General features: G+C 44.6%; 1 protein-coding gene across 2 annotated transcripts in view; it reads right to left on the bottom strand.

Annotated features, from left to right (window-relative positions):
* The window catches only part of LOC144679216 (cadherin-12-like), a 245825-nt gene that overhangs the window by 29820 nt on the left and 191800 nt on the right, over positions 1 to 24205 (bottom strand). Inside the window, exon 9 of one of the 2 annotated variants that reach the window (XM_078539654.1) lies at positions 23629 to 23718. The exons of the other annotated variant lie outside the window; for it this stretch is intronic. Within the exon in view, the coding sequence (XP_078395780.1) occupies positions 23629 to 23718 (90 nt within the window). The remainder of the gene's footprint in view (positions 1 to 23628; positions 23719 to 24205) is intronic. 2 annotated transcript variants of the gene reach the window in all.

The following is a 24205-nucleotide window of genomic DNA, read 5'->3' as shown; positions in this document are numbered from 1 at the left end:
GTAAGAAATTGCTTAACGTTGCCCTGTTTAATACTGTTTTCCCTTAACGTCGGTAAGCTAATTGGGCCTGTAAACTCACTGAGCATTGCAAAATTCTTTTTAACATCATTATTGCATGCCCCAATTGGCATCATTTTGGAGCGGCCTCTCCTTGCTCCCTTGCTTCTGAGTTTTGGTCAGCGGTTGATCTCGGCACTTCTGCATCATTGGAACTCGCACTTCCACAATGTCAGAGTTCTGGTTTCAGACAGGATCTAGGTCTTCAACAGGAACCCAAGTCCAGAAGAGAGAAATGCTGATAGGGTAAGTCAGGGAGTGGGAGGTTCGGTGAGAGGGTAGGTCGGGGAGGGGAGGGGGTGGGGGAGGGGGTGGGTGGTGGTGGTGGGGTGGGGGGTGATGGGGTGGTGGGAGGGAGGCCACAACTTGGATGCCACGGAGAGGGAGGGTCTGCAGTGAGCAGGAGGATCAGGTAGTGGGAGGTTCAGGAGGCGCCACACAAGTGCCAGACAATGACTATCTCCAACAAGAGAGAGTCTAACCATCGCCCCTTGATGTTCAACGGCATTACCATCACTGAATCCTCCACTATCAACATCCTGGGGGGATTACCATTGACCAGGAACTGAACTGGACCAGCCATTTAAATACTGTGGCTACAAGAGCAGGTCAGAGGCTAGGAATTGTGCAATGAGTAACTCATCTCCTGACTCCCCAAAGCCTGTCCACCATCTACAAGGCACAAGTCAGGAGTGTGATGGAATACTCCCCATTTGCCTGGATGAGTGCAGCTCCAACAACACTCAAGAAGCTTGACACCTTCCAGGACAAAGCAGTCCACTTGATTAGCACCCCATCCACAAACATTCACTCCCACCACCACCACCGATGCAGAGTGGCAGCAGTGTGTTCTATCTATAAGATGTACTGCAGGAATTCACCAAGGCTCCTTAAACAGCACCTTCCAAACCCATAACCACTACCATCTAGACGGACAAGAGCAACAGATGGATGGAAACACCACCACCTGGAAGTTCCCCTTCAAGTCACTCACCATCCTGACTTGGAAATATATTGTTGTTCCTCCACTGTCGCTGGGTGAAAATCCTGGAACTCCCTCCCTAACAGCATGGTGGGTGTACCTACACCACATGGACTTCAGTGGTTTAAGGAGGTAGCTCACCACCACCTTCTCAAGGGCAATTAGGAATGGGCAATAGATGCTGGCCCAGCCAGCGACACCCACACCCCATGAATGAAAAAAAAAATGCAGGATCTGCGGTGAGCAGGAGATACTATAAGTAGAAAGTTATTTTTTTTTATTGTCTTAGACTTATTCTATTTTTAAAGTTATTTCATTAACAGATGTAGGAAATTAGCAATGTAAAAATATCTCAACTTAGACCAGTATAATATTACTATAATATTAATTTAATACAATTATTAGTATTTGTTTTTTCTGATGAGAAAGGTCTTATGGAATCTAACTACAGTTTTAACATTGATTGCTACAGGAACCAATAATGTTCCATCTAAAGTCATTTCACTTAAGTCATGTTTTGGTGGAACACAGCCACAACTTGAAGTGAGCACTCACTGTACATTGGTTTCAAAATATGTTCACTAAACACAGCCAAGGGCAGAATCGTCCCAGATTTTCACTGAGTGCGGCAGCAGGTGAGAAAAAGAATATTTTATCCATCGGTTCTTGTGCCCTATCATCTCACTCCTGCCTCATTAGTTATGCAGCCACAGGAAACATGCCATCTCGCTGGCGTGGAGGCCTCCGATTTGTCTGCCACTCCATTAACTTGCCACTTCCTCACGCAGGGCACCATATTTAAACTGCAGCTGCGCCCACACTTCTCAATGCTCGCAGCCCAGGAGGACACCGGCAAAGACATGGCCCCAAAAGTCAAGAAGAGTGCAGATCCTTGGGACGCCTTCTGCACACGGTCGGGTCCCGCTGCATTGCCCTCAATCCCCGCTCTGACCGCAGGAGGCCCATCAGTCTCACCGCTCCAGCTTGAGAGGCAGTGGCAGAGGTGGTCAGTGCCAACGCTGCACAAAAGAACTCATTCAACCAGTGCAGAAAACAGATGAATGATCTCATCCGTGAAGCCAGGGTAAGGCAACCATCTCATTTCTCTAAACTCACACACTCAAGCCCATCACACATTCACTGATCTCACTCGCTGCCCATCTCAATGGACATCACCACCCATTCTCACACACACCCTCACCACCATTTCGCTCCATCTCCTCTGGAGACTGCCTCCTCAGCCCTCATCCTATTAAGGCCTTGCAAAGATTAACATGTGCCCCCACACACACCCCGGGGTACCCCCCCCCACCTCTCCCCAGTACAGTCCTCGCCCTGCAGCCTCTTATCTTGCCTGAGATCACTTCTCCCCCTTCCCCAAACAAGCCCTAGCCCTGCAGCTGTTGAAAAGCCGCCCCCGCCTTACGGCTGGTCTGGTAGGTGGAGACCTGCCCATGGGCCCCCGCTAAGAGTGATGTGGTGCTGCCTGGCACTGATGACTACGAGTGCTGCCCGGAGAAGCGTAAGCAAGCAGAGCTCAAAGTCCTGAGTGAAGTGCAGCTCACCAGGTTCATGTCACTTACGTGCAGTTGTGAAACACATTGGCACACTTGGCTGACCCAGCATGGGGGCGTGTTTCGGCGAGGCAGGGCTTATAATGAGATGCAGATGTATTAAAATGACATTCCCGGCATCTGCTGGCAGGAAACGCGGCCCGACATTGACGGGCAGAGTGGACAATCACAAACTGGTTTCACGATGTTGTGAAGATGATGTCAGGCCTTCCCGCCACACTGTCCACTCACGCTCGCCATGATGCTGACGCCAATGGGCACGGGAAATTCCAGCTCAAAAATGCTCAGTCAGCAGAATCAGACACCATCCAAGGGCAGAACAGAGCAGTGACCTTTCTGGGTATGTGGACTATTTTGTTTTAAATACTGAAACATCGGCTTTCCATCAAAGCAACACAATCACTGACTTTGCCTTTGATCTTGATCGTGCAAAGCGCTCTTCTTCCCCTGTAATATGCACCCGAAAAGGCTGGGCCACTGTCACTGTTATCAGGTGAATACTCACATTGTGCAGGAATCCTCACTGTCATTCTCTCATCTCATGTCAATACAATGGCCACAAAGCACAGGTACTGAAAGGTGGTTTGTGTTACAGGGGCACTAGTTTTGTTGAAAATTGTTTGACCAACCTCGGGCCTGCTCAATGTTACAATTCATAATGAAACACAATGGCGCAGAATTTACTGGAAGCAGCCAACAAATGGTGCTGGCTGTTAGTTAGACTTTTTCTTTGTTCATTTAATGTTTGCCACATGTGAAACAGTGCAACACCCGCTCGAGAGCATCTTGAAAGTTTAATCAATTGGGTATCTCCTTAACCAATCAAATTTAAAGACAGTGAAATGAACAGTGTAAGGGATACCTGGCCTCCTCTCCCTTCTGCCCCTCTCTTCTTCCTCAGAGGAGGAGGTGCTACCAGCGGTGACCACAATCCCCATTACCAGGGTAAGGGAAGGCTATCTGATGCCTGCAAGGGTCCACATGGTCTGAATCCTCCGGGGGCTTGGCAGATCCCAAGGAGTCCTGAAATGAAGCCTGGAAATGCCAACAATGAAGCCCCAAACAGCGATGGAGCTGTCAAGTACCAATAAGCAACCAGCTGCAAACTGTCTCCAAAACTCCTCACTACTCACACTGGCAATGCTGCTGACCTTTGTTTTATCCCACCTTTGGATGAGGTTTGTGAAAATTTCGGCTGGCCACCTGCCCGTTTTGCCCACGCGACAAGCAGAAAATCGCACGGGATGAGGAAAAATCACCTTCAGTGGGACTGTTAAGAGCCTTAAGTGGGCGCTTAATTAATGGCGGGTGCCTCTCCAGCACCCACATGCGCCCGCCAAGCAAAATATTGCACGAGTGCGCGATGACGTCAGGACACTCGCCCAATGTCATCGCGTACTATTTTACTCCAGCTATCTTTGTGTACATATCCATGGGATAGGATGTTTATCTAGTTTAGCTGCCTTGTTCACAGTTAACTTGTAGCCCCCACAAATGTGAATAGTTTGATCAGGTTTCATCACAGGGACTACGCGTACTGCCCATTCCGAAAATTGGACTGGCTGGATGATGCCCAGCTTCTCCAAGTGGCACAATTCTGCATCCACCTTCTCCTTTAGGGCATGGGGAACAGGTCAGGCCTTAAGGCAATGGGGCGTCACCTCTGAATCTACATATATTTTTTGCTTGCAAACCTTTTAGCTTTCCCAATTCGTCACGAAATGCATGGTCGTATTTCCTTAACAGCACAGGAATTCCTCCCGGTCTCACTTGAAATATTCCTGACCAGTTGAGCTTAATTTTTCTGTAACCAGTTGCGGCCTAGAAGACTAGGGACGGGATTTTTTGCTCGGGGTGCGAGTGTGCACCCGACATGCCCAAGCGTGAAATAGCGGGCGATATTTCGGCCGGTGGGCACATGTAAAAGTTGGCAGCGCGCCCGCCGACAGTTGAGAGGCCTAATAAAGCCATTAATGCAGTAATTGACCCGGATTTTTCACTGCCCGCCCAAGGTTACGGTCAGCAGGCGGGCGAATCGGCCAGGAGGCCTTTGGACTTTTGAGGAAACCGCACCCAAGGGTGGGATGAGGTTTCCGATACTAGTTTTTTTTTAAATTAAAATGTTTGGGCAGAACTTTTATCGTCAAGATGTTTGGGTCAGTGAGTCTAAGGGGTGGAATTTTTTTTTTTTTGGAATTTCATAATGTTTATTTCTGGCTTTAAAATTCTCCAGCTCCCTGAATCAGCTCTCTGCCTTCAGGGAGCTTTCATTCTGCGCTCCCTTCGCGCTTGCGCGATTTCAGCGCTCGCCCACTCCCCACTCCCAACCCCGGCCAACGTGAGATCGCGGTCGGGGGCCGATCGCGTGCGATGGCCCGTTTCCCGGCTGCTCCTGGGCCCGCCCACTGCGCCTGCCCGACAACCTGGAAATCCTGCCCTAGGCCTTTCACCTATCACTATGATTACTGGAAGCTGTACCTGTACTGAATCTCCAGTCTATGTCTTCAATTGAGCCATGGTTTGCTCCAGACTCAGTATCTGGGTACCTTCATTTAAGTATTTAAATGTGTGTTCTCCCACCGCTGTGGTTGAGGCTCCCATATCTACCCCTGTGACTAGAGGTTTTCCATTCACTTGAATGGTGATGGTTATTAGTTCAGTTTTTACTGCTTTGACATAGTAAAGGGAATAGATATCAGGATTAGCAGCTTCAGGATCAGCAGCTTCAGGTTCTGTTATATTGTGCAATTCAATCACCTTGGTCCGCTGTCTTAAGGACGGTCTTGATTTCTCCCTGCATTGCTTCATTATGTGCCCTATTTTGTGGCAGTAATGGCATTCTGCCTCCTTGAATCTGCAGGTTCCTGATACATGGTTATTCTCACATCGAAAACAGATTGACTTCAGAATCACTGCTGAAATGCTTCCATTGGGCCTTTTCATTGTTTGAACAGCAGAGACTGTATCTCACTTCGCTGCAGCCTCTCTGCTTTTCGTGCCATGCCTGGCGGAGGTTCCCACCCCAACTGAAGAACAGCGCCATGTTGCACATTCTGTATAGCCTGCGAGTCTCTCATCTCTCACAGCACCCTCCATTGCTAGCGCTATTTCCATGGTGCACTTCAAATCAATGTTCACTTCTGCAAGTAAACAGCGCTGCATGATGTTGTTGTGAATGCCACAAACCAACTGGTCCCCGGCATGTTAGTCAGTGTGTCTCTGAAGTCGCAGTGCTCAGTCAGCTGCTTCAACTCCGCTATATAGGTTGCAATGGACTCTCCCGGGGCCCTCACTCTGGAGCTAAACTTAAACCTCTGCATTTTTACCAATAGCATCGACTGAAAATGCATTTTCACGACGTCTACTAATTCGTTAAAATATTTAGAATTGGGTGCATTCGGGGCCGTCAGATTGTGGATGAGGTTAAAGCTCTTGCTACCACAGACGGTCAAAAGAATTGCTTTCTGCTTCTCCTCCGCTGTTATTTTATTCTCCACAAAATAAAAACCAAGGCGCTGTACATACTGGCCCCAGTCTTCCATGGATGCATCATAAGGGTCGATTCTGCCGAAGAGTGGCATGACTGGTGAGTATACTTTTCCTTTTTCCTTTAGAACTGATGTACTCACATTCCCAAGGCGGGGTGCAGCCTTGGAGCTATCCCATCCTCATCACTAAATGTAACGGACTTGATGTACTGGACACGTTTCTACTTGAAACAGATAACTTTATTTCAGGCAGCTCTTTAAGAAGCTACATTCTTGAACCAGGTCCTTGACTAGAAACCTCCGCCTCCCCCCGGATTAACCGCGTTAGGCCTCATTCGTCAGAACAATCACGTGACCCTAATAGGCAGTAGGAAAGGTTATATCTTCAATCACTACAAACTCATATCTCTGGATCATTAGTCTTGGCCTCTAGATTGCTTGTCCAACAATATAACCACTGTGCTACCTGTTGTATAATGTTGTGCATACTTGCATGCCACTGTAATGGTCAAGATGCTCAGTGGAGCAACGGTTATTGTGGGATTGGAGAATAGCACTTCCCACAGTATGATGCATAGAGTCACATGGTAATGGACTGAAAGAATGTTTAGAGAAAACACCCTGGAACCAGCCTGCGTGGAGGTAACAGCATCATGCATGACAGTAACCTGGGATCTGTAAATAGTTAAAGCTTAACAATAAACAGTTCATTTTTAAATATACAAGGCTCAAGATCTCATCATTGAGACATCTGAAGAACCCACATTGCAACAGGGTTGGCAGCCGTGGGATATCTGCAATATCAAATGAGAACAACACTACCGCTGCCTGTATGATGTCAGGGTGGGAGAAGGGCAGGAGTCAAGGCTGGAAGTCCCCAAACCTGGACTTACTAGGGTCTGATGGGTTCTCAGGGCCAGTAAGCCAAGAAGAAGGATTAACTCTTGATTCTTTAATGGTGCATAAAGAGCCCACCTGGAACCAGGGTTGGAATCATAGCAATGAAATGGACCCTTAGATTCCAGGTTGGTGAATTATTTTCTTGTTGCATGTGCAAGAAATGACTCAGGGTTGAATCTATTTTATCTTGAGCAGGGAGTGGTAACAATGCTGCATTTGCCCAGGGAAAAGTGGTCGATGTTTTATTGAATACGGTGTAAGGAATTGGAGTCTTGAATAAATAGACATTTTCTGCATAATATAACACCCCTTAAAAAGCTTTCTAAAAAGGCAAAACATTTTAAACAGTCTATGGAAGCAGGCAAGGTCACTTAGTTCATATTGTCATTCCTAAGTTAAGATGGTGTCATCTGTACCCCTCCCTCCCCCATCTTTGTAATTGTTTAAAAAGGACCAGCATATGACCCTCAGCAAGATGTAAACTAAAAAGCTGACCTCGAGCAGTGTGACGCACAAGTGGGTGGTAACCACCCTGAGGTTTTGAGTACCTGTCCTGTATCCATTGGTCAGAATGGTTAGATAGATGATTGACAATGGGCAAGCTACCAGCCCCCCCAAAAAGGGTGTAAATATTGGTGTCAAACTGGTGGCTGTGGGCTGAGGGGTTGCTGAGGTGCGGGGCCTGAGGTGCTGGTGAGGTGGCAGTGCCCGTTGGGCATTCTTCAGATGGAAGATGGCCCAGAGGAAGAGGAGGAAGATCAAGAGATTGAGGGAAGAGTTTCCTAACACTTTGACTAGAGAGAGGAATGCTGTTATCACAAGCTGTTACAGGTTATATACCTTTCTCCATCTAATTAGTTAATGTATCATATCTAAACTGTTGCTTCTTAAGAAACTCAATTAACTATATTAAGTTTACATACGAATAGTCGGCTGCCTATTGAGGTGCCTGTGGCCTCGAACCCAGAAATCTTACAGCTTGGAGTGGTAACAAAGCTGCATTTATCCAGGGAAAAATGGTCTCTGTTGCCAATATTTTATTGAATTCTGAGGCAGGCTAAGTGGCAGAGGTCACCAGCAGGCACAACCTGGCATACTGCCCAGCATCATGCCCTCCCATGGATTTCTGTGTCCTTATTTAAGCAACAACAGCTGGCGAGGATAGTGTTACACAACAATATCACAATTTCAGGGTTCAGCTGACTTGAAAATTTAGTCAAGCCATGAAATTGTGTTCCAAGCTAGTAACATTCATATTCACTCTCTCTCAATCTCTCCCCCAAACACATTACACTCTTATTTCCCTTATAATTCCTTTTTGGAAATGGAGTCAATTCCTTTAATAAACTCCCATGTGATTCATTTGTTATTATGTTGTAAGGTTCCATGGTTATGACTTTGCAGCAGCCTCTCAATCTTCATTTTCTGTAATTTCAGCACAATTTTAAATTTCATTAACATTGTTTTACTGAGATAATATTTTCAGAAATTACAGACAGAAGGGAGGGCATTTAAAGGAGGAATTTATTCTTAGTATGCACATGAGCTGTGTTTTGGTAATCTGTGATCGCACTTAAACCAATGACTTACTTTTAACCTTGTATGAAATACCATCTGTACAATTTTTTTTTTATAAACAGGATGTGTTCTTCACTGGCTGGGCCAGCGTTTATTGCCCGTCCCTAATTGCCCTTGAGAAGATGGTGGTGAGCTGCCTTCTTGAACTGCTGCAGTCCATGTGGTGTAGGTATACCCACAGTCTTGTTAGGGAGGGAGTTCCAGGATTTTGACCCAGCAACAGTGAAGGAACGGTGATATATTTCAAAGTCAAGATGGTGAGTGGCTTGGAGGGGAACTTCCAGGTAGTGATGTTCCCATCTATTTGCTGCCCTTGTCCTTCTAGATGATAGTGGCCGTGTGTTGGGAAGGTGCTGTCAAAGGAGTCTTGGTGAGTTCCTGCAGTGCATCTTGTAGATGGTACACACTGCTGTTACTGTGCATCGGTGGTGGAGGGAGTGAATGTTTGTGGAGGTGTGATTCGTTCCCAACATAACTTGCAAGCGATGTGCGATATTGTCTTCAATACTTATGTGGTGCATGTTGAGAGAGTGTACAGATAAATTGCACTAAGAAAATGAAGGTGAATTAGGAATATAAATAAGGCAGCAAATTGGGAATGTAGCTATTACATTATTTTTGAATTATTAAACGTAATTGATTGAAAGGGAAGAGGCTGCATCCTTTATGTGAAATTCCAAGCTGACATCAGCTGGATTTGACACACTGGGAGTAATTTTAACCAAATTCGCCAGGTAGTTAGCCCATGGCACAATGCTAATTTTCCACCTGCAAAATTAGGGTAATTTTAACCCATCCTGCCAGCCAGGAAACGGATGGGATCGGGGATAACATTGATTTTACGCCAGCCAGGTTTCACTCTCAATTAAAATCAATGAGTAATATAAAGTAATGACATAAGGGCCCTGGTTTGGATAAGAGTTGTGATGGTGCCTTGGAAATGACAATGCTGTAGCTAATACTGTCAACAACTACTGTTCGACCTTAACTACAGCTCCTACTGGAGTTTCTAGTTCGTTTCTGCTATTTTGGAGTTTCCCATTAGTGTGCACGGCTCCTCCAGATTTATTTGCTATATAGTTCAGCAGCACAGGAAACTCCATCACTCCAAGGGTGCTTGGTGCCCTTGTTTCCTGAATTTGGTTGTATTATTAGGGAGAAGTGTTGTGCACTGACTACCATTGCACTGTGTAGCATTGACCTGTGAATTCAAACTCGGAGATTAATAATTGCAACATATTTACTGCAGGTTTACTGAGAAATGCTTTGCAATCTATCACTGGCACCATGTGCCATTAAATAACAGTGTCATCCCTTTACTTTTCAAAGAATACCAGTGAACTACTGGAGACAACTCGAGAACACAATTCTCTCTGTTTTTCCATGAAGTACCTGCACTAGATTCGATCAAGGTAACAGTCTAAACATGAGCATACGGTTCTCTGGATTACAATATTTAAACTACTTCTGAACCAGTGACACCAAAAATGTGAGTACATCAAGCAACTAAACTTGTTCCTTAAATAAAATCAGGAAAAGTTGCCAATATACAGTGGCTTCAAAATCATCTATCATTTATCATTCATCATCTATAAAGAAAATCAACTCCACCTTTTGGGTGTAGATTAAAAATATGAGGGAAATGTTTCGAAAACTCAGGGATGTCACCCATGGTTTTAAAAATAAATAAAAGGCTTGTAATTATAAAGTGCCTTTTACGGCCACTAGATGTCCCAAAGTGTTTTACAGCCAATGAAGTACTTTTTCAGATGTCGGGCTGGACTTTCATAGAGTCGGGGAGACTCTGCGAACCTTCAAAAATGGCTGCCTGGACCCAGTCTCGGGATTCCTAGCCCTATTCCTGGCACCCCAGATGTTTGTCAGCGTGGGATAAAGGGACGGGCTGGTGCAGATCATGAACCCACATCCTGCACTCCTGACCTGGCTAGCTTCATGGCGGAGTTGTTGTGAACCATAGCCTGGATGACGGGACTATTTGAAAGCTAAGTTCAAAGATCTTAGTCATGCCCCCATGCCAATCTAAGCTCCCTCCATCCACCCTCAATGGCAACTCATCACCTCCATGCCATCTGATGACACTTCAATGCATTCATATCCAGTATACTCTCTGTACAGAACCAATGAAACCTATAGTAATGTCACATGTGAAAAAAGCTGTAAAAAAAGTCATTCATAAGTTTCTTACCAAAAACTCCTTTTACTACAGCCCGAAAAGTGTCAATCAACCAGCCCATTAACATATCAACTGCAGAAAGTGCAAATATTGATACCTCTTTATCTTGTGTAAATACGCGTTGAAGAATTGAGAAATGTATCTAACAGAGAAAGTTGTCAATCAAGCATTTTTTTTTTCCTTTGGGTTCAGCTGTTTTAATAGGATAATGCCAAGAATACATAATGAGGCTTGGCTGAGAGCCCAGGCTTCCATTATTCAAATGCTTGCCATTTCTACTCGTGTTACTTTAAAGGGCAATTCAAACGATACCTTTATAGGGCTATAGTAAAATGAGTCCTTTGTAACAATGCTATGAATGTATAACTGCTTTTTAAAAGCTTTATCACACATGACATTGTAACTATAGCATTCATTCAGTGGTGTTACCCTCGCTGAATCCCCCACTATCAACATCCTGGGGGTTACCATTGACCAGAAACTGAACTGGACTAACCATATAAATATTGTGGCTATAAGAACAAATCAGAGGCTCAGAATCCTGCGGAGAGGAACTCACCCACCTTCCCAAAGCCTGTCCACCATCTACAAGGCACAGGTCAGGAGTGTGATGGAATACTCTCCACTAGCCTGAATGAGTGAAGCTCCCACGACACTCAAGAAGCTTGCTACCATCCAGGACAAAGCAGCCCGCTTGATTGGCACCACATCCACAAACATTCAATCTCTCTGCCACCGACACACAGTAGCAGCAGTGTGTACCATCTACAAGATGCACTGCAGCAAATCTGCAAGGCTTCTAAGACAGCACCTTTCAAACTCACGACCACTACCATCTAGAAGGACAAGCGCAGCAGATGGGTGGGAACACCACCACCTGGAAGTTCCCCTCCAAGTGACTCACCTTCCTGACTTGGAAATATGTCGCTGTTCTTTCACTGTCGCTGGGTCAAAATCCTGGAACTCCCTCCCTAACAGCACTGTGGGTGTACCTACACCACATGGACTGCAGCGGTTCAAGAAGGCAGCTCACCACCACCTTCTCAAGGGCAATTAGGGATGGGCAATAAATGCTGGCCCAGCCAGCGAAGCCCACATCCCATAAATGAATAATAAAAAAAATTGTTCTGTATATATACATTGGGTAAGTGTCAGCCTGGAGATTATGAGTGACCATTGGGTGGGTGGAGGGGCATAGCTTGGCATGCAGGATATGGGGGATATTGAGAGTGGATGGAGTCATGAGTTGGCATAAGATGGCATGGAGAGAGCATGTGGGCTGTATGGGGATAAGGGGGTATGAGTGGCAAGGGATGTTTTCTGCTTTATTGTTTTTATTGTAACTAGTTCAAAGGCCCAGAGCACCAGCCCACCTCGGCACCCGACAGCCTTTGCGGCTGCCGCTGCATTGCTTCCAGGGCCAGTGGGCCTGACTCCATTCAGCAGAACCCCCGCACACCATCCCCCCGCCCCCCCCCAACCAACCTCGCCCCCCCCACACCGCTCCACTGTCAGGATGAAAACCCCACCTTTGCAACACTTTCTCCCAAGGCTGGCCTGCCAAAACAGGAAATTTACCAACTCCTGCTACCCACCACTAGGATGAAAATCCAGCCAGTAGTCACTGCTATAATATAGGAAATGCAGCAACCAATTTACACACAGCAAGTTGCCATGAACAGCAACATGATAATGATTAGATAGTCTGTTTTTTAGTGACGTTGATTGAGGGATGAATGTTGGCCTTTCTTCCCCATTCTTCTTCAGATTAGTGCCATGGGATCATTTATGTCCACCTGAAAGGGAAAATAGGACCTCAGTTTAACATTGGATCCAAGAAATGGCACCTCCGACAGTTTAGCACTCCATCTTTAATGCATTGCAGTGGTTGCCTTGATTTATGTGCTCATGTACTGGAGTTGAACTTGAACCCACTTTCTGCTTCAGAGATTGACACACCAACTGAGCCACAGTTGGCATGTATATGTTTCCAATACTTGTTTTCACAGGGGGGAAATTGCTTTAGAGAAGTTTAGAGAATTTACCTAATTAACCCATTTGCTAATAAGAGCATAAGAACAGGAGAAGGCCATTCCTACCCTTGAGCCAGTTCCGCCCACCATTCAGTGAGATCACAGTTAATCTGTGTTCCTCATTCATGCTCACATGATTTCTCTGCATGTTTGTTTGCCCATTCCGCATCCTCTGCTTTTAAGCCCATGCAACATTTCACCTATTATCCTTTGCATGCCTCACCCTCCAATATGCATTTTTTCAGATCTGATAGCTACCTCACTTCACGCGATCTTCAATTACTCATCTGCCCAGTTACATTCTCCACTCGCAAGTCTCCATCCTTTCATCCATATTAAAGTTTCCCCTCAGTCTCCAGAGTTCATTAAACTCTCCAATAAAAATGATCCAATGTATTTTAATTGGTTTTTTTTGTAGGGGACATTTTCTCTGCAAATCCTCGGAGCTGAAAACATCCCAAAAGGCAAATTATTTTACGGCATTGAACCTATAACTAGCTCAAACTTGTTTGCGAATTATTTGACAATGTCAATTGACCTGCCACAAAACCACTGTCAAAGAACAGCAATTTTCTGCACCCCCACTTTCTCAAGGGCAGTTAGGGATGGGCAATTAACTCTGGCCTAGCCAGCGACGCTCACAGCCCATGAATTAATATATTAAAAACTGCTGTTCTTGATTGTAGATAATATACATGTTTCCTCCTTCTGTTTCACTTCTGCAATTGGGCATCATTCTTCTATGGCATCATTATTCTAGATCCCAATTTCAGAAATGAGCAGACTCTTCAGAACATATAATCCTTTTGGAAATGTTCAACACACACATAGCTCCTCTAACCAAAAACCCAGCCCAGAAACATTTTGCTTGGGAGTTAAGCATTTAATGGTGTTAGAATTTGACAAAAGATAACTTAAATGGTCAAGGTATCGCTGTGTACTTTTCCTTAGCAATTTTAGCATTAGAACCATAGTGGGAGTTGTGGGGGTGGGTGGGGCATGCGTGGGGGTGGGGTGGGGGGGACATGGGGATGGTGGTTGTAGGTGGTGAAGGGAAATCTTCATCTATGTATGTATGTCTCTATATATGAATAACAGGTAGCTTGGATCAGCAAGGACAAGAGAATGATAAACACCAAGGTTAAGAAAATGTTCAAACCGTAATAAGAGACAAGTTGCCAAGGTACCACATGCTATAGTAAAAGGGAAAGATTGATCTATGTGCTCACTTGTATTATAAACAGAGCTTGTAGGATAGAGACATGAGATTATATGCAGGATAAACACCTGAAAAGATGGTCTTAGCAAAATGACCAACTATGTATTACATATGCAGAACAAAAGGCTGTTTCATTGTTTAGGATTAGAATCTTCTCCCCTGGCATGGGCTGGGAATTCTCGAGAAACGTCAAGGAGTCACCAGACGCCAAATCTTTGAGTACGTTTAGGGCTCCGGAACGCTGACTCAGAATCCCCACCCTCACTTCATCCTCCTTATATTGATGGCCAAGTTTGGGATGTCAATGATATCTTATTTAAACTGCATAATGTTTCCACTTCCTATGTTGGCTAGCTGTTTTTGCCTTTTCCAGCAATATTCCCAAATTAATGTCAAATTATAGCTAATTTTGTTTTCTCCACTTCCTCTCTTTGTTGATGAGCATCCTAAAAAAACCCACCTCTTTGACCAAGCTTTTGGTCACTACTCCCAAAATTTCTTTCTTTGGCTTGTGATCCATTTTGAATTTGTTAACGCTTTGTCTTGGCCATTTTGTTACATTATAGTCACTGTAGTAACGCAAGTGTTGATGTTATTATTTCTGTCTATGTCCAATGGGAACTCACTTGAAACTGTCCAAACTCTTTTCAAGTAAGGGCCTTATAATTATTGGCAACAAAAACTCTCATCAACCAAACTAACCAAGGGCCCAATTTCATCAGGGTGGCAGTGATGTTCCCAACAGTGGGCATAAAGCTGAGGGCAGCCGCTTCGCAACCATTTCCGGGAGCCCAGACCAGCTTCTCTGTGTTCATCAGGCACCCTCCATGGGAGAGCCCAATCTGGGGGACCGCCTGCATCGAGCTCACAGGGAGACCCCAAGTTTTACTGGGTGGTTTCCCAATTTGGCAGGGAGACCCACCTATCACAAACACCCCCCCGCCCCTCCCCCACCCCCCCCACCCCCAACCATCACTGGTAGAGTATCAGTGGTGATGGGAAGAGGCTCTTAAATGGCCATAATTTGGGAAGGTGACCCCTGACTTTCCCTCCCGATTCTACCATCCCCACCACCCAACCCACTCCCGAGAGCCACATCAAATTCAATCCCAAGAATCAACATTGGGTTACAAAGGTAATAGAACAGGGTTACCCAGTCCCAACAATTCATCCTCATTAAAGGATTAATCTTCAGCCGCCAAATTAATTTTCATATTCCTCTTGTTCTGACACATTATCCTCTCAAACGCTATCTTATTTGACCACAACTCCTTTTTTTGTGTGATTGCTCTTATTCCAGCCCCTCATTTTCTAATATACTCTCGTATTCAGTAACACAGTCCAGTTTAAAGCTCTATCAATATTCAGCTAGGTTGTTCAAGTTGTTGTTAGCCAAGGAACTGCCATGGGTCTTGCAGGATGCGAGATAAATAATTCATCATTATCTCTGTAGGCAGAGGGACCAATGAGAGTTGGAAACGTTAACTCTTTCAAACAGAAGTCATTGGCCAGTTGTTTTCCCCAATTTTATATGCAATGCATTCTAAGGAAGTTAAGCAGATGTTGTTAGATTTTAAATATGTACATTTCTTCACAGATATAATAATATCAGGAATAATAATAGGTTATAGCACATTGTTTTTGAAAGCGAGACTGATTCAGGTCATAAAATTTAATTTTGCTCATTAAAACATTTATTCACGAAAAATTTCATTGCAAAATTTGCAAGCTGAATAAATAAACACTCAAAAACCAATTTCCTTGAGTTATTGTTACCAAAATGTTGCTGTATCAGATTAAAAATAACTCAAGAATTTCTGTGCTAAATAGTTCAGATTTTAAATAACAGAATACTTCTTATTTTTAACTATCTTTTTTCACAAATGCCAGATAACTTGCCAAGGCTAATTATATTCAATGCGTTTGTCAAATCCTAATCCCCAGATCTCACACGTAACTTGTCAGCTCATTAAATGCAGCCAGAACATGAATATCACAGCTTCATTTCTGTTCCAAGTGCGTGCAGTGTCTGCACTTATCGGAGTCTCAGATGGTCTCTTGTGTCTGCTGAAGCCTCACATCCCCAACTGTGATAAGAGTAGAGAAACACAGGAAATAGCTGGAAAATTCAGCTCTGGTACACACAAAAATATGCCTTCAAACTTGCATATTGATTTTAAACTAGAGATGGAGATGAGATGGCGGAGAATGGGGTGGGCACAGCAAGCAATACATGACCTCTTTGATAATGAGGCCCAAGATCATTCTAATTCCTGGGCGTCGTATTAAACTGATTGATTGGTTGCCCTCCTGATCACATTATAAATCAGGAAACCCACTCATATCACATGCAATTTTCAGCTTCATTGTAAAGGCCTGCTTCAAGCAGAGATAGGCATCAATGCAGCAACCTTCACAATTTGAAGCGGTTTTGTTAAGACTGCCACCAGCAAGAATCCTGTTTTTATCTTCTAACTTTTCTCCCTTTTCTCTCTTTGAGGTCTTGGCAACAGGAGACCCATGCCCAAGGGACATCTTTGAGATGTTTTGTTCTTCTTCTCCTTGCGCTTACTTAGGAGATAAAGATCAAGGCACCAACCACTTATAAGCGATTGGTTAACACGCCAATACATAGGTTCATTTATGAAAGTTTTGAGAAGTTTATACCAGTATTGCATGGTTGGAGAGCATGTACGCGTGTCTGAGTTGGGGTCTTCCTAAGAACAAACTGTGACTAAGTCTGAATCGCATGATACATTGTACCATTTCCCCTCAAGTGACGTATACAGAAAACACAACCACACTCACAGAATGGTAATCTTCCTGAAGATGCAATATCATGCACTGCAATTCCACTCTCCCCGATCCATCATCCCCCCCACCCAGGCACTAGCTCAGATTGCATGTGGCACATAGTGAGTGAAAGGAGTTTGCCAGTGGTGAAACACCCAGCAACTGAGGACAGTAGCATTTACTGGCAGCTTAGTGACAGCCCAGGCGAGACCTCCCTGGAAAGTAAAGGCCCTCTCCCAGATCTGCTCAGCAACAGAGATGGGGGCCTCAGAGGCCCAATCATGAGAAGAAAGCTGCTGGCTTCAGCCATGCAGTTATACGAGACATTGGAAGGTCTTTCATTGAGTTTCAGTACTCTGGCGGAGAGTATGAAGGAGTCTACTTGCAGCCTGTGTGTTGTTATCTCACACAGCATCAACACTGCATCAATCCAACTTGGAGATACTTAGCTGGACCCTCACAACGGGAATCATCATTGCACGTTTTGCAGCTTGGGTGGAAGTTTAAATGACTGCTGTGTATATTCTACAATACTCAATGGGGAGATTGGTGGACCCAAATGGAGGGCAGGGCTTGAAGCAGGGCAGTCATCTACTCAAAACAAAAACAGAATTACCTGGAAAAACTCAGCAGGTCTGGCAGCATCGGTGGAGAAGAAAAGAGTTGACGTTTCGAGTCCTCATGACCCTTCAACAGAACTCAGTTCTGTTGAAGGGTCATGAGGCCTCGAAACGTCAACTCTTTTCTTCTCCACCGATGCTGTCAGACCTGCTGAGTTTTTCCAGGTAATTCTGTTTTTGTTTTGGATTTCCAGCATCCGCAGTAGTTTTTTGTTTGTAGCCATCTACTCAAGTCTGCTCTCCTCCAGATTAGTGAGTGCAGATACCCAGTCACACAGGCCCTGCCAATACCCACCATAGATCCAAGCCTGCACATGCTCAAGCACCAACGACATAAGAAATAGGAGGAGTAGGCCATACAACCTCTCGACAACTTCCCCCAAAGATCATGGCTGAGCTCCTACCTCAACTTTCCCATCCAATCCCCAAACCCTTTAACAAAAACAGAGAATGCTGGAAAAACTCAGCAGGTCTAACAGCATCTGTAGTGAGAAAAACAGAGTCAACATTTTGAGTCCGTATGACTCTTCTTCAAGAAGCGTCATATGGACTCGACATGTTAACTCTGTTTCCCTCTCCACAGATGCTGTTAGGACCTGCTGAGTTTTTCCAGCATTTTCTGTTTTTGTTTCAGATTTCCAGCATCTGCAGTATTTTGCTTTTATCCCCATATCTTTTAGTTTGCTTAGTATACAAAATCCTATTGATTTCTGTCTTGAATACACTGAACTGTTCATCCACAGCCCGATGGGATAGAGAATTCCAAAGGTTCACAACTGTCGGAGTGAGGAAATTCCTCCTTGTCTCAGTCCTAAATGGTTGACCCTCATCCTGAGGCTGTCCTCTCCTGCCATGGGAACCTTAAACCCAGGGCCAACCCTGTCAAGCCAAAGTCACCCTGCCGTGCGCGACTGAGAATCCTAAAGTGAGGAACTGAAGCCCTTCACTAGCTTTGATGTGGCCAGAAGGAGGTGCACCTTATTGGAGTATTGAAGTTAGTAAATGCTCTTTAAAGAGCACTTAGACTGATCACCTGGATGAGAAATTAATGGAACATGTTTGCCATTTCATTAGCTCATTTGACACTTCGGTTGACAGTATGGGTTAATAGCAGCTTCTGACTCATTGATATAAAAGTCAGCTGAAGTTTTAAGTGTTCTTTAATGCAGGCTGAAGGAGGTGCTGAAATCTGTATCAAGGACTGTTAAGCAGAGTTCTCAGTGTAGGGGTGTGAACAGCTCAGCAGAATCAATCAGCAATTAGCTTCACCCCCCGCATCCTTGGCTATACAAGATGCTGATCTGACCCTCCTACTGCTTCCTCTCCTTTTGCCATTTCTTCCTTTCCAGTAAGGGCTGCTATTGCTCTTCCTCCTTCAAATGCAGGTCTGTCTGCAATGTGAGGTTATACAGCACGCTGCAGTAATACAGGAGACTTCCTTTGGGGACACAGTGTAAAGAACAGCCAAAATGGTCAAGACCCGAATCTAAGATTCAGCATAAAAACAGAAAACTGCGGATGCTGGAAATCCAAAACAAAAATAGAAATACCTGGAAAAACTCAACAGGTCTGGCAGCCTCAGCGGAGAAGAGCACAGTTGATGTTTCGAGTCCTTATGACCCTTCACGTCAACTTTGCTCTTCTCCGCCGATGCTGCCAGACCTGCTGAGTTTTTCCAGGTAATTCTGTTTTTGTCTCAGGTTCAGCATCCCTGTGGTGTGTTCTACAATCCGGGTGGATTCCTGGCTTTGGTTATATCTGTGCTTGTCTGGTGGGATTGCACAGAGATATCCTTGGTCATACCCTTATCCACCAGCCCCTTCAGCTGTCCGGTCACATCCCTCACTGGATCAAACATTGGTGGGGTGCAGGGGGGCATGATAGATTGTCTCAGGTTAAATAGGTTGTGCCAGCTCCTTCCACTGATGGGCACAATGAGGTTCTTGTTGATCGACCAATAGCGACTTCTGCACTCAGTCAATGACCCCCCTGCACTCAGGCCAGTTTCCCCCCACACTGAGTCAGTGACCCCACCTGCACTGGGTCAGTGGCCGCCCACCCCCGCACTGGGTCAGTGGCCGCCCACCCTCCCCACCCCCACACTGAGTCAGTGACCCCCCTGCACTGGGTCAGTGGCCGCCCACCCCCGCACTGGGTCAGTGGCCACCCACCCTCCCCACCCCCACACTGAGTCAGTGACCCCCTTGCACTGGGTCAGTGGCCGCCCATCCTCCCCACCCCCGCACTGAGTCAGTGACCCCCCCTGCACTGGGTCAGTGGCCGCCCACTCCCGCACTGGGTCAATGACCCCCCCTGCACTCAGTCAATGCCTTCCGAAACTAGGTCAATGATCCCTGACCTGTTTGACAATGAAAGAATCACAGAATCTTTCAATGCAGAAGGAGGCCATTCAGCCCATCAAGTCTGCACTGGCTTGCTGAAAAAGCATTCCACCTAATCCCACTCGCCTGCCTTATCCCCATAATCTTGCTCATTATTTATTTTCAGGTAGGAATCCAACTCCCTTTTGAATACCTCGATCAAACCTGCCTCCACTGCCCTTTCAGGAAGTTTGTTCCAGGCTCCAACCGCCCTCTGGGTGAAAAATTTTTCCTCACATCACATTTACTCCTTTTGCCAATTATTTTGAATCTGTGCCCTCTAGTTCTTGATGTTCTCTTGAGTGGGAACAGTTTCTTAATATTTACCCTGTCCATGCCCCTCAGGATCTTGAATACCTCTATCAAGTCTCCTCCCAGCCTTCTTTTCTCCAAGGAAAAGAGCTCCAACCTCTCCAATCCAACCTCATAGCTACAGTTCATCATCCCTGGAATCATTCTTGTGAATCTGCTCTATACTCTCTCCAATACCTTCACATCCTTCTTCAAGTATGGTGCACAAAACTGGACACAGTCCTCTAGATTAGGCCTAACTAGTGTCTTATGCAAGTTCAACATGACCTCCTTACTCTTGTACTCAATGCCCCTATAAATAAAGCCTAAGATACCATATGCTTTATTAACTGCTCTCTCAACATGCCCTGCCATCTTCAATGACCTATGTATATATACACTGAGGTCCCTCTGTTCCTGTACCTCCTTTAGAGCTTCTCCCTTTATTTTATATTGTCTCACCATATTCTTCCTGACAAAATGAATCAGCTCACACTTCTCTGCATTGAACTTCATCTGCCACTTGCCTGCCCAATCCACCAACATGTCTATGTCCTTTTGAAGTTCAAGATTATCCTCACCACAGTTGACAACATTTCTGATCTTCATATCATCTGCAAGCTTTGAAATCATGCCCTGCACACCACAGTCTAGGTCAGGACTTGTAATAAAGCGTTTGATCTTTATTTGGTCCAGGGTACACTAGCGAACGGGGTAGAAAGTGCAGGGGAGAGAATGTTTCTCTGGAGTAGCCCATCCTCTTCACCTTGATAGTTTGTTTCTCCCCATAAGGAAACAGCCAGTCTCAACTCACCATCTCCTCACACTAACTCTGCTTTCCCATGTTGGGAAGAGAAGAACTCCCTCTATCACTGTTCTTACATACTTCCAACGACAGACAGAATACCCACGTTCACGGAAAGTATGATGTGCATGCCATGTAGAGAAGCTAATGCAAAGGTGTGTAGAAAAACCTATAGAATGTTGTTACCCATTGAGCTAGTTTTAAGTTTGAGTTTAGAATAACTGCAAGTGATGTACATCGCGCTGCAGACTATTCTGCGTAACAAAGATAGATTAACATCATGTTGCTGTGGCTAAACAACTGCACAAGATGCTTCTATCTCTCTGCTCCTGACAAGTCTGATGCATAATAGCAAATTCAGCTCCACACTGGCAGTAACACAACAGCTCAGGGACAGTAAAGTTTATATGAGCAGATTATCTCTGGTAAAATTATAAGCTTCATGATTCCCAGAACATTACCTCTAGCTGATGAATTGAGAATACATATTATTATAAGCAACCAAGGGATAAACCAACATGCTTTAAACTCTGAAGGAATTGATATATAGTCTTGTTCATCTACATCTCCTCATGCTGAGACGATAAATGTGGCTGGTCAGATTAAAAATTATCAGAAAACATTTATTTCACATTTCATAGGCATCATTATGTTGAGGGTCTGAAAAAAATAAGGTTGAGAAAATGTTATGCTCGGAGGATATTATATCGGAGAGAATAATTTTGCATTTGCTCAACATTGCCCTCTATTGGTCAATTTTTGCAATCTCTTCTTATTAACATGCCTTACACATAAAAGAGAAGAAACAGTGAGAACTTGAATATCTGTAGCGCCTTTCATGGCTTCAGGATGTAGTACTTTGGGACTATAATCACTGTTACAATCTAAGTAACGCAGCATTTGCACACAGCAAGATCCCACAAACAGGAAACTGATAAGGGCCAGGTAAACAGCTTTAACAATGCTGACTTTGGGATAAATATTATCCAGGACATCAGCGAGAAATCCCCTGCGTTTCTCCAAAATAGTGTAATAGGATCTTTTATGTCCACTTGAGAGGTTAGATGGGACCTTGATTTAATGTATCTTCCAAAAGATGGATATGAAATATTGTACTCATTATAAATCCTCACCTAGAAATTTGGTTGTGCCAACTACAAAGGTGTACAAGGAAAAAGACACATGTCACACATGTCTGTTCACAAAGTCCCAGGTTATATATATCAGTGCTGAGGCTTTGTTAAAATAACTCAGTCATGCAGCTATAGCTACCTGTGCTGATTGTTAGCTACATGTCTATTTGTATGGGGAGGGTTCTGATAAAGAGTCATACGGACTCGAAACGTTGACTGTGCTCCTCTCCACAGATGCTGTCAGGCCTGCTGAGTTTTTCCAGCTATTTTTGTTTTTGTTTCAGATTTCCAGCATCCGCAGTATTTTGCTTTTATCTTTTGTATGGGGAGGGGATTGAGTTGGGAAGATGGGGCTTCTCTGGCACCACTTAAAGGCAACCAGCCCCTCTGAAACGGTCCGTAGATTCTGACAGCAGACAAAGGGACATTTCAGTAATTGGATAAAACGGAGGGAAGTTGTTGGAAAAATCAAATGGGTTCTGTGATGTGACAGTCCTTGGTCCAGCTGGTAGGCAGTGGGCAGTAAATCATCAGGGCAACATCTCCATCACCCAGAGGTCACTGGGAGGCCAGAGTCAGGGGCTCAGCCTCCAAGATGTGGCTGGATGTTAAACAGAAATCCAATGATTTCATCACCAGTTTTGATAAGGTAAGAGTCCTGCTCTCCTCTTCTTTGCTCACACCTCTAACACCTCCAGCTCCACACTGACAATGCTCCCCTCCCTCCCCCACCTCTTATTCTTCTACAATTACTGCATAACTCATCATTAGACACCCTCCTCCTCATACATGTACACCCACCATGATTGCTACCCTCACTTCCCAACACCTCACAACTTACACACTCCACACCAGCTACTTGACCACAGCAGACAAATTTGCTAGATTCCTCACAATCGTCCAACACACTCCCCTCCATTCCTACAGGATAGGTCACACAACTTGTAACGTCTGTCTGCCACTGCAGGAGGCCAAGCCCACAGCACATTCTGTCCGCTGTGGAAGGAAACGTTCTGGGCATCAGGTGCAGAGGGAGAGGCCTGGGTCGTGGGAAGTAGCAACATTGGAGGAGGCATTACAAAAGGTTTCTTTGTGTTTTTTCCCTCTTCCTCCCATGTTGCAACAAGCTGTGGGGGAAAAGCAGGGGAATGGAACCAACTGAATAGCTCATTCATAGAGTCAGCATTAGGACAATGGGCTGAATGGCCCCCCTCTACCTTGTATGATTCCATAATAACATCAGCTTGCATTTATATGTATGTAATCTTTAACATAGTAAAACATCCCAAGGATATTTTCTCAGTTGAAGGGAATTATCAGGCAAATCTATGAATTTTGAGCAGGTGCAGAAAGCCCCAGTAGAATTAAGGAACATCATCATCCCCAGTCTCCCTGTGAGCTATTTGCTTTTTCCCAAAACGAGACATTGCATTTTCAAACACTTATTCCAAGCAGATATAATGTTTGAAATATTATCAATAGTTCTTCTATAAAAACATGCCCAATTTTTACCTCATGCAACAGTTCAACTTCACCTGGATTAACAACATCTACAGTAATAGCACCTGGATTATAAACACCTGGTTTAACAGCCCCTCCATTAACGGCACCCGGATAAACAGCATCTGGATAATAAACACCTGGATGTGCAACCTCTGCAGTAACAGCATCTGGATTATAAACACATGGATAAACAATATTTGGATTAGCAACACCTAGATTATAAATGGATCAATGGCCCCTGGATCATAAAACAATTGGATTAACAACATCCAGATTATAAATAGCTGGATTAACAGAACCTGGGAAAACACCATCTGGATTGTAAACGCCTAGGTTAACAGTAGTTGGATCATAAAGAAGATGGATTAACAACAATGGGATAATCAAGACTTGGGTTAACAAATGCTGGATTGTAGACATCTGCATTAACAGCAACTGGGTCAATAGCAGCTGGGTTATAAAAACCTGGATATGCATCATCTTGATTAACACCTGGATTATAAACACCCGGATTAAAACACCTAGGAATAAAACACCTGGATTAACACCCAAATTATAAACATCTGGATTACCAGCATCTATCATTTCTTTCACTGATATTTAGAACTGGATGGAGTTAGTTTTTTCCCACTTTCAGCTTGACAGAGAAAGTTT

The sequence above is a fragment of the Cetorhinus maximus genome, chromosome 3, assembly GCF_964194155.1.
Source record: "Cetorhinus maximus chromosome 3, sCetMax3.hap1.1, whole genome shotgun sequence".
Taxonomy (NCBI): Eukaryota; Metazoa; Chordata; class Chondrichthyes; order Lamniformes; family Cetorhinidae; genus Cetorhinus; species Cetorhinus maximus.
The sequence above is the reverse complement of the archived record's forward strand: the minus strand, read 5'-3'. Positions and strand labels throughout refer to the sequence as shown.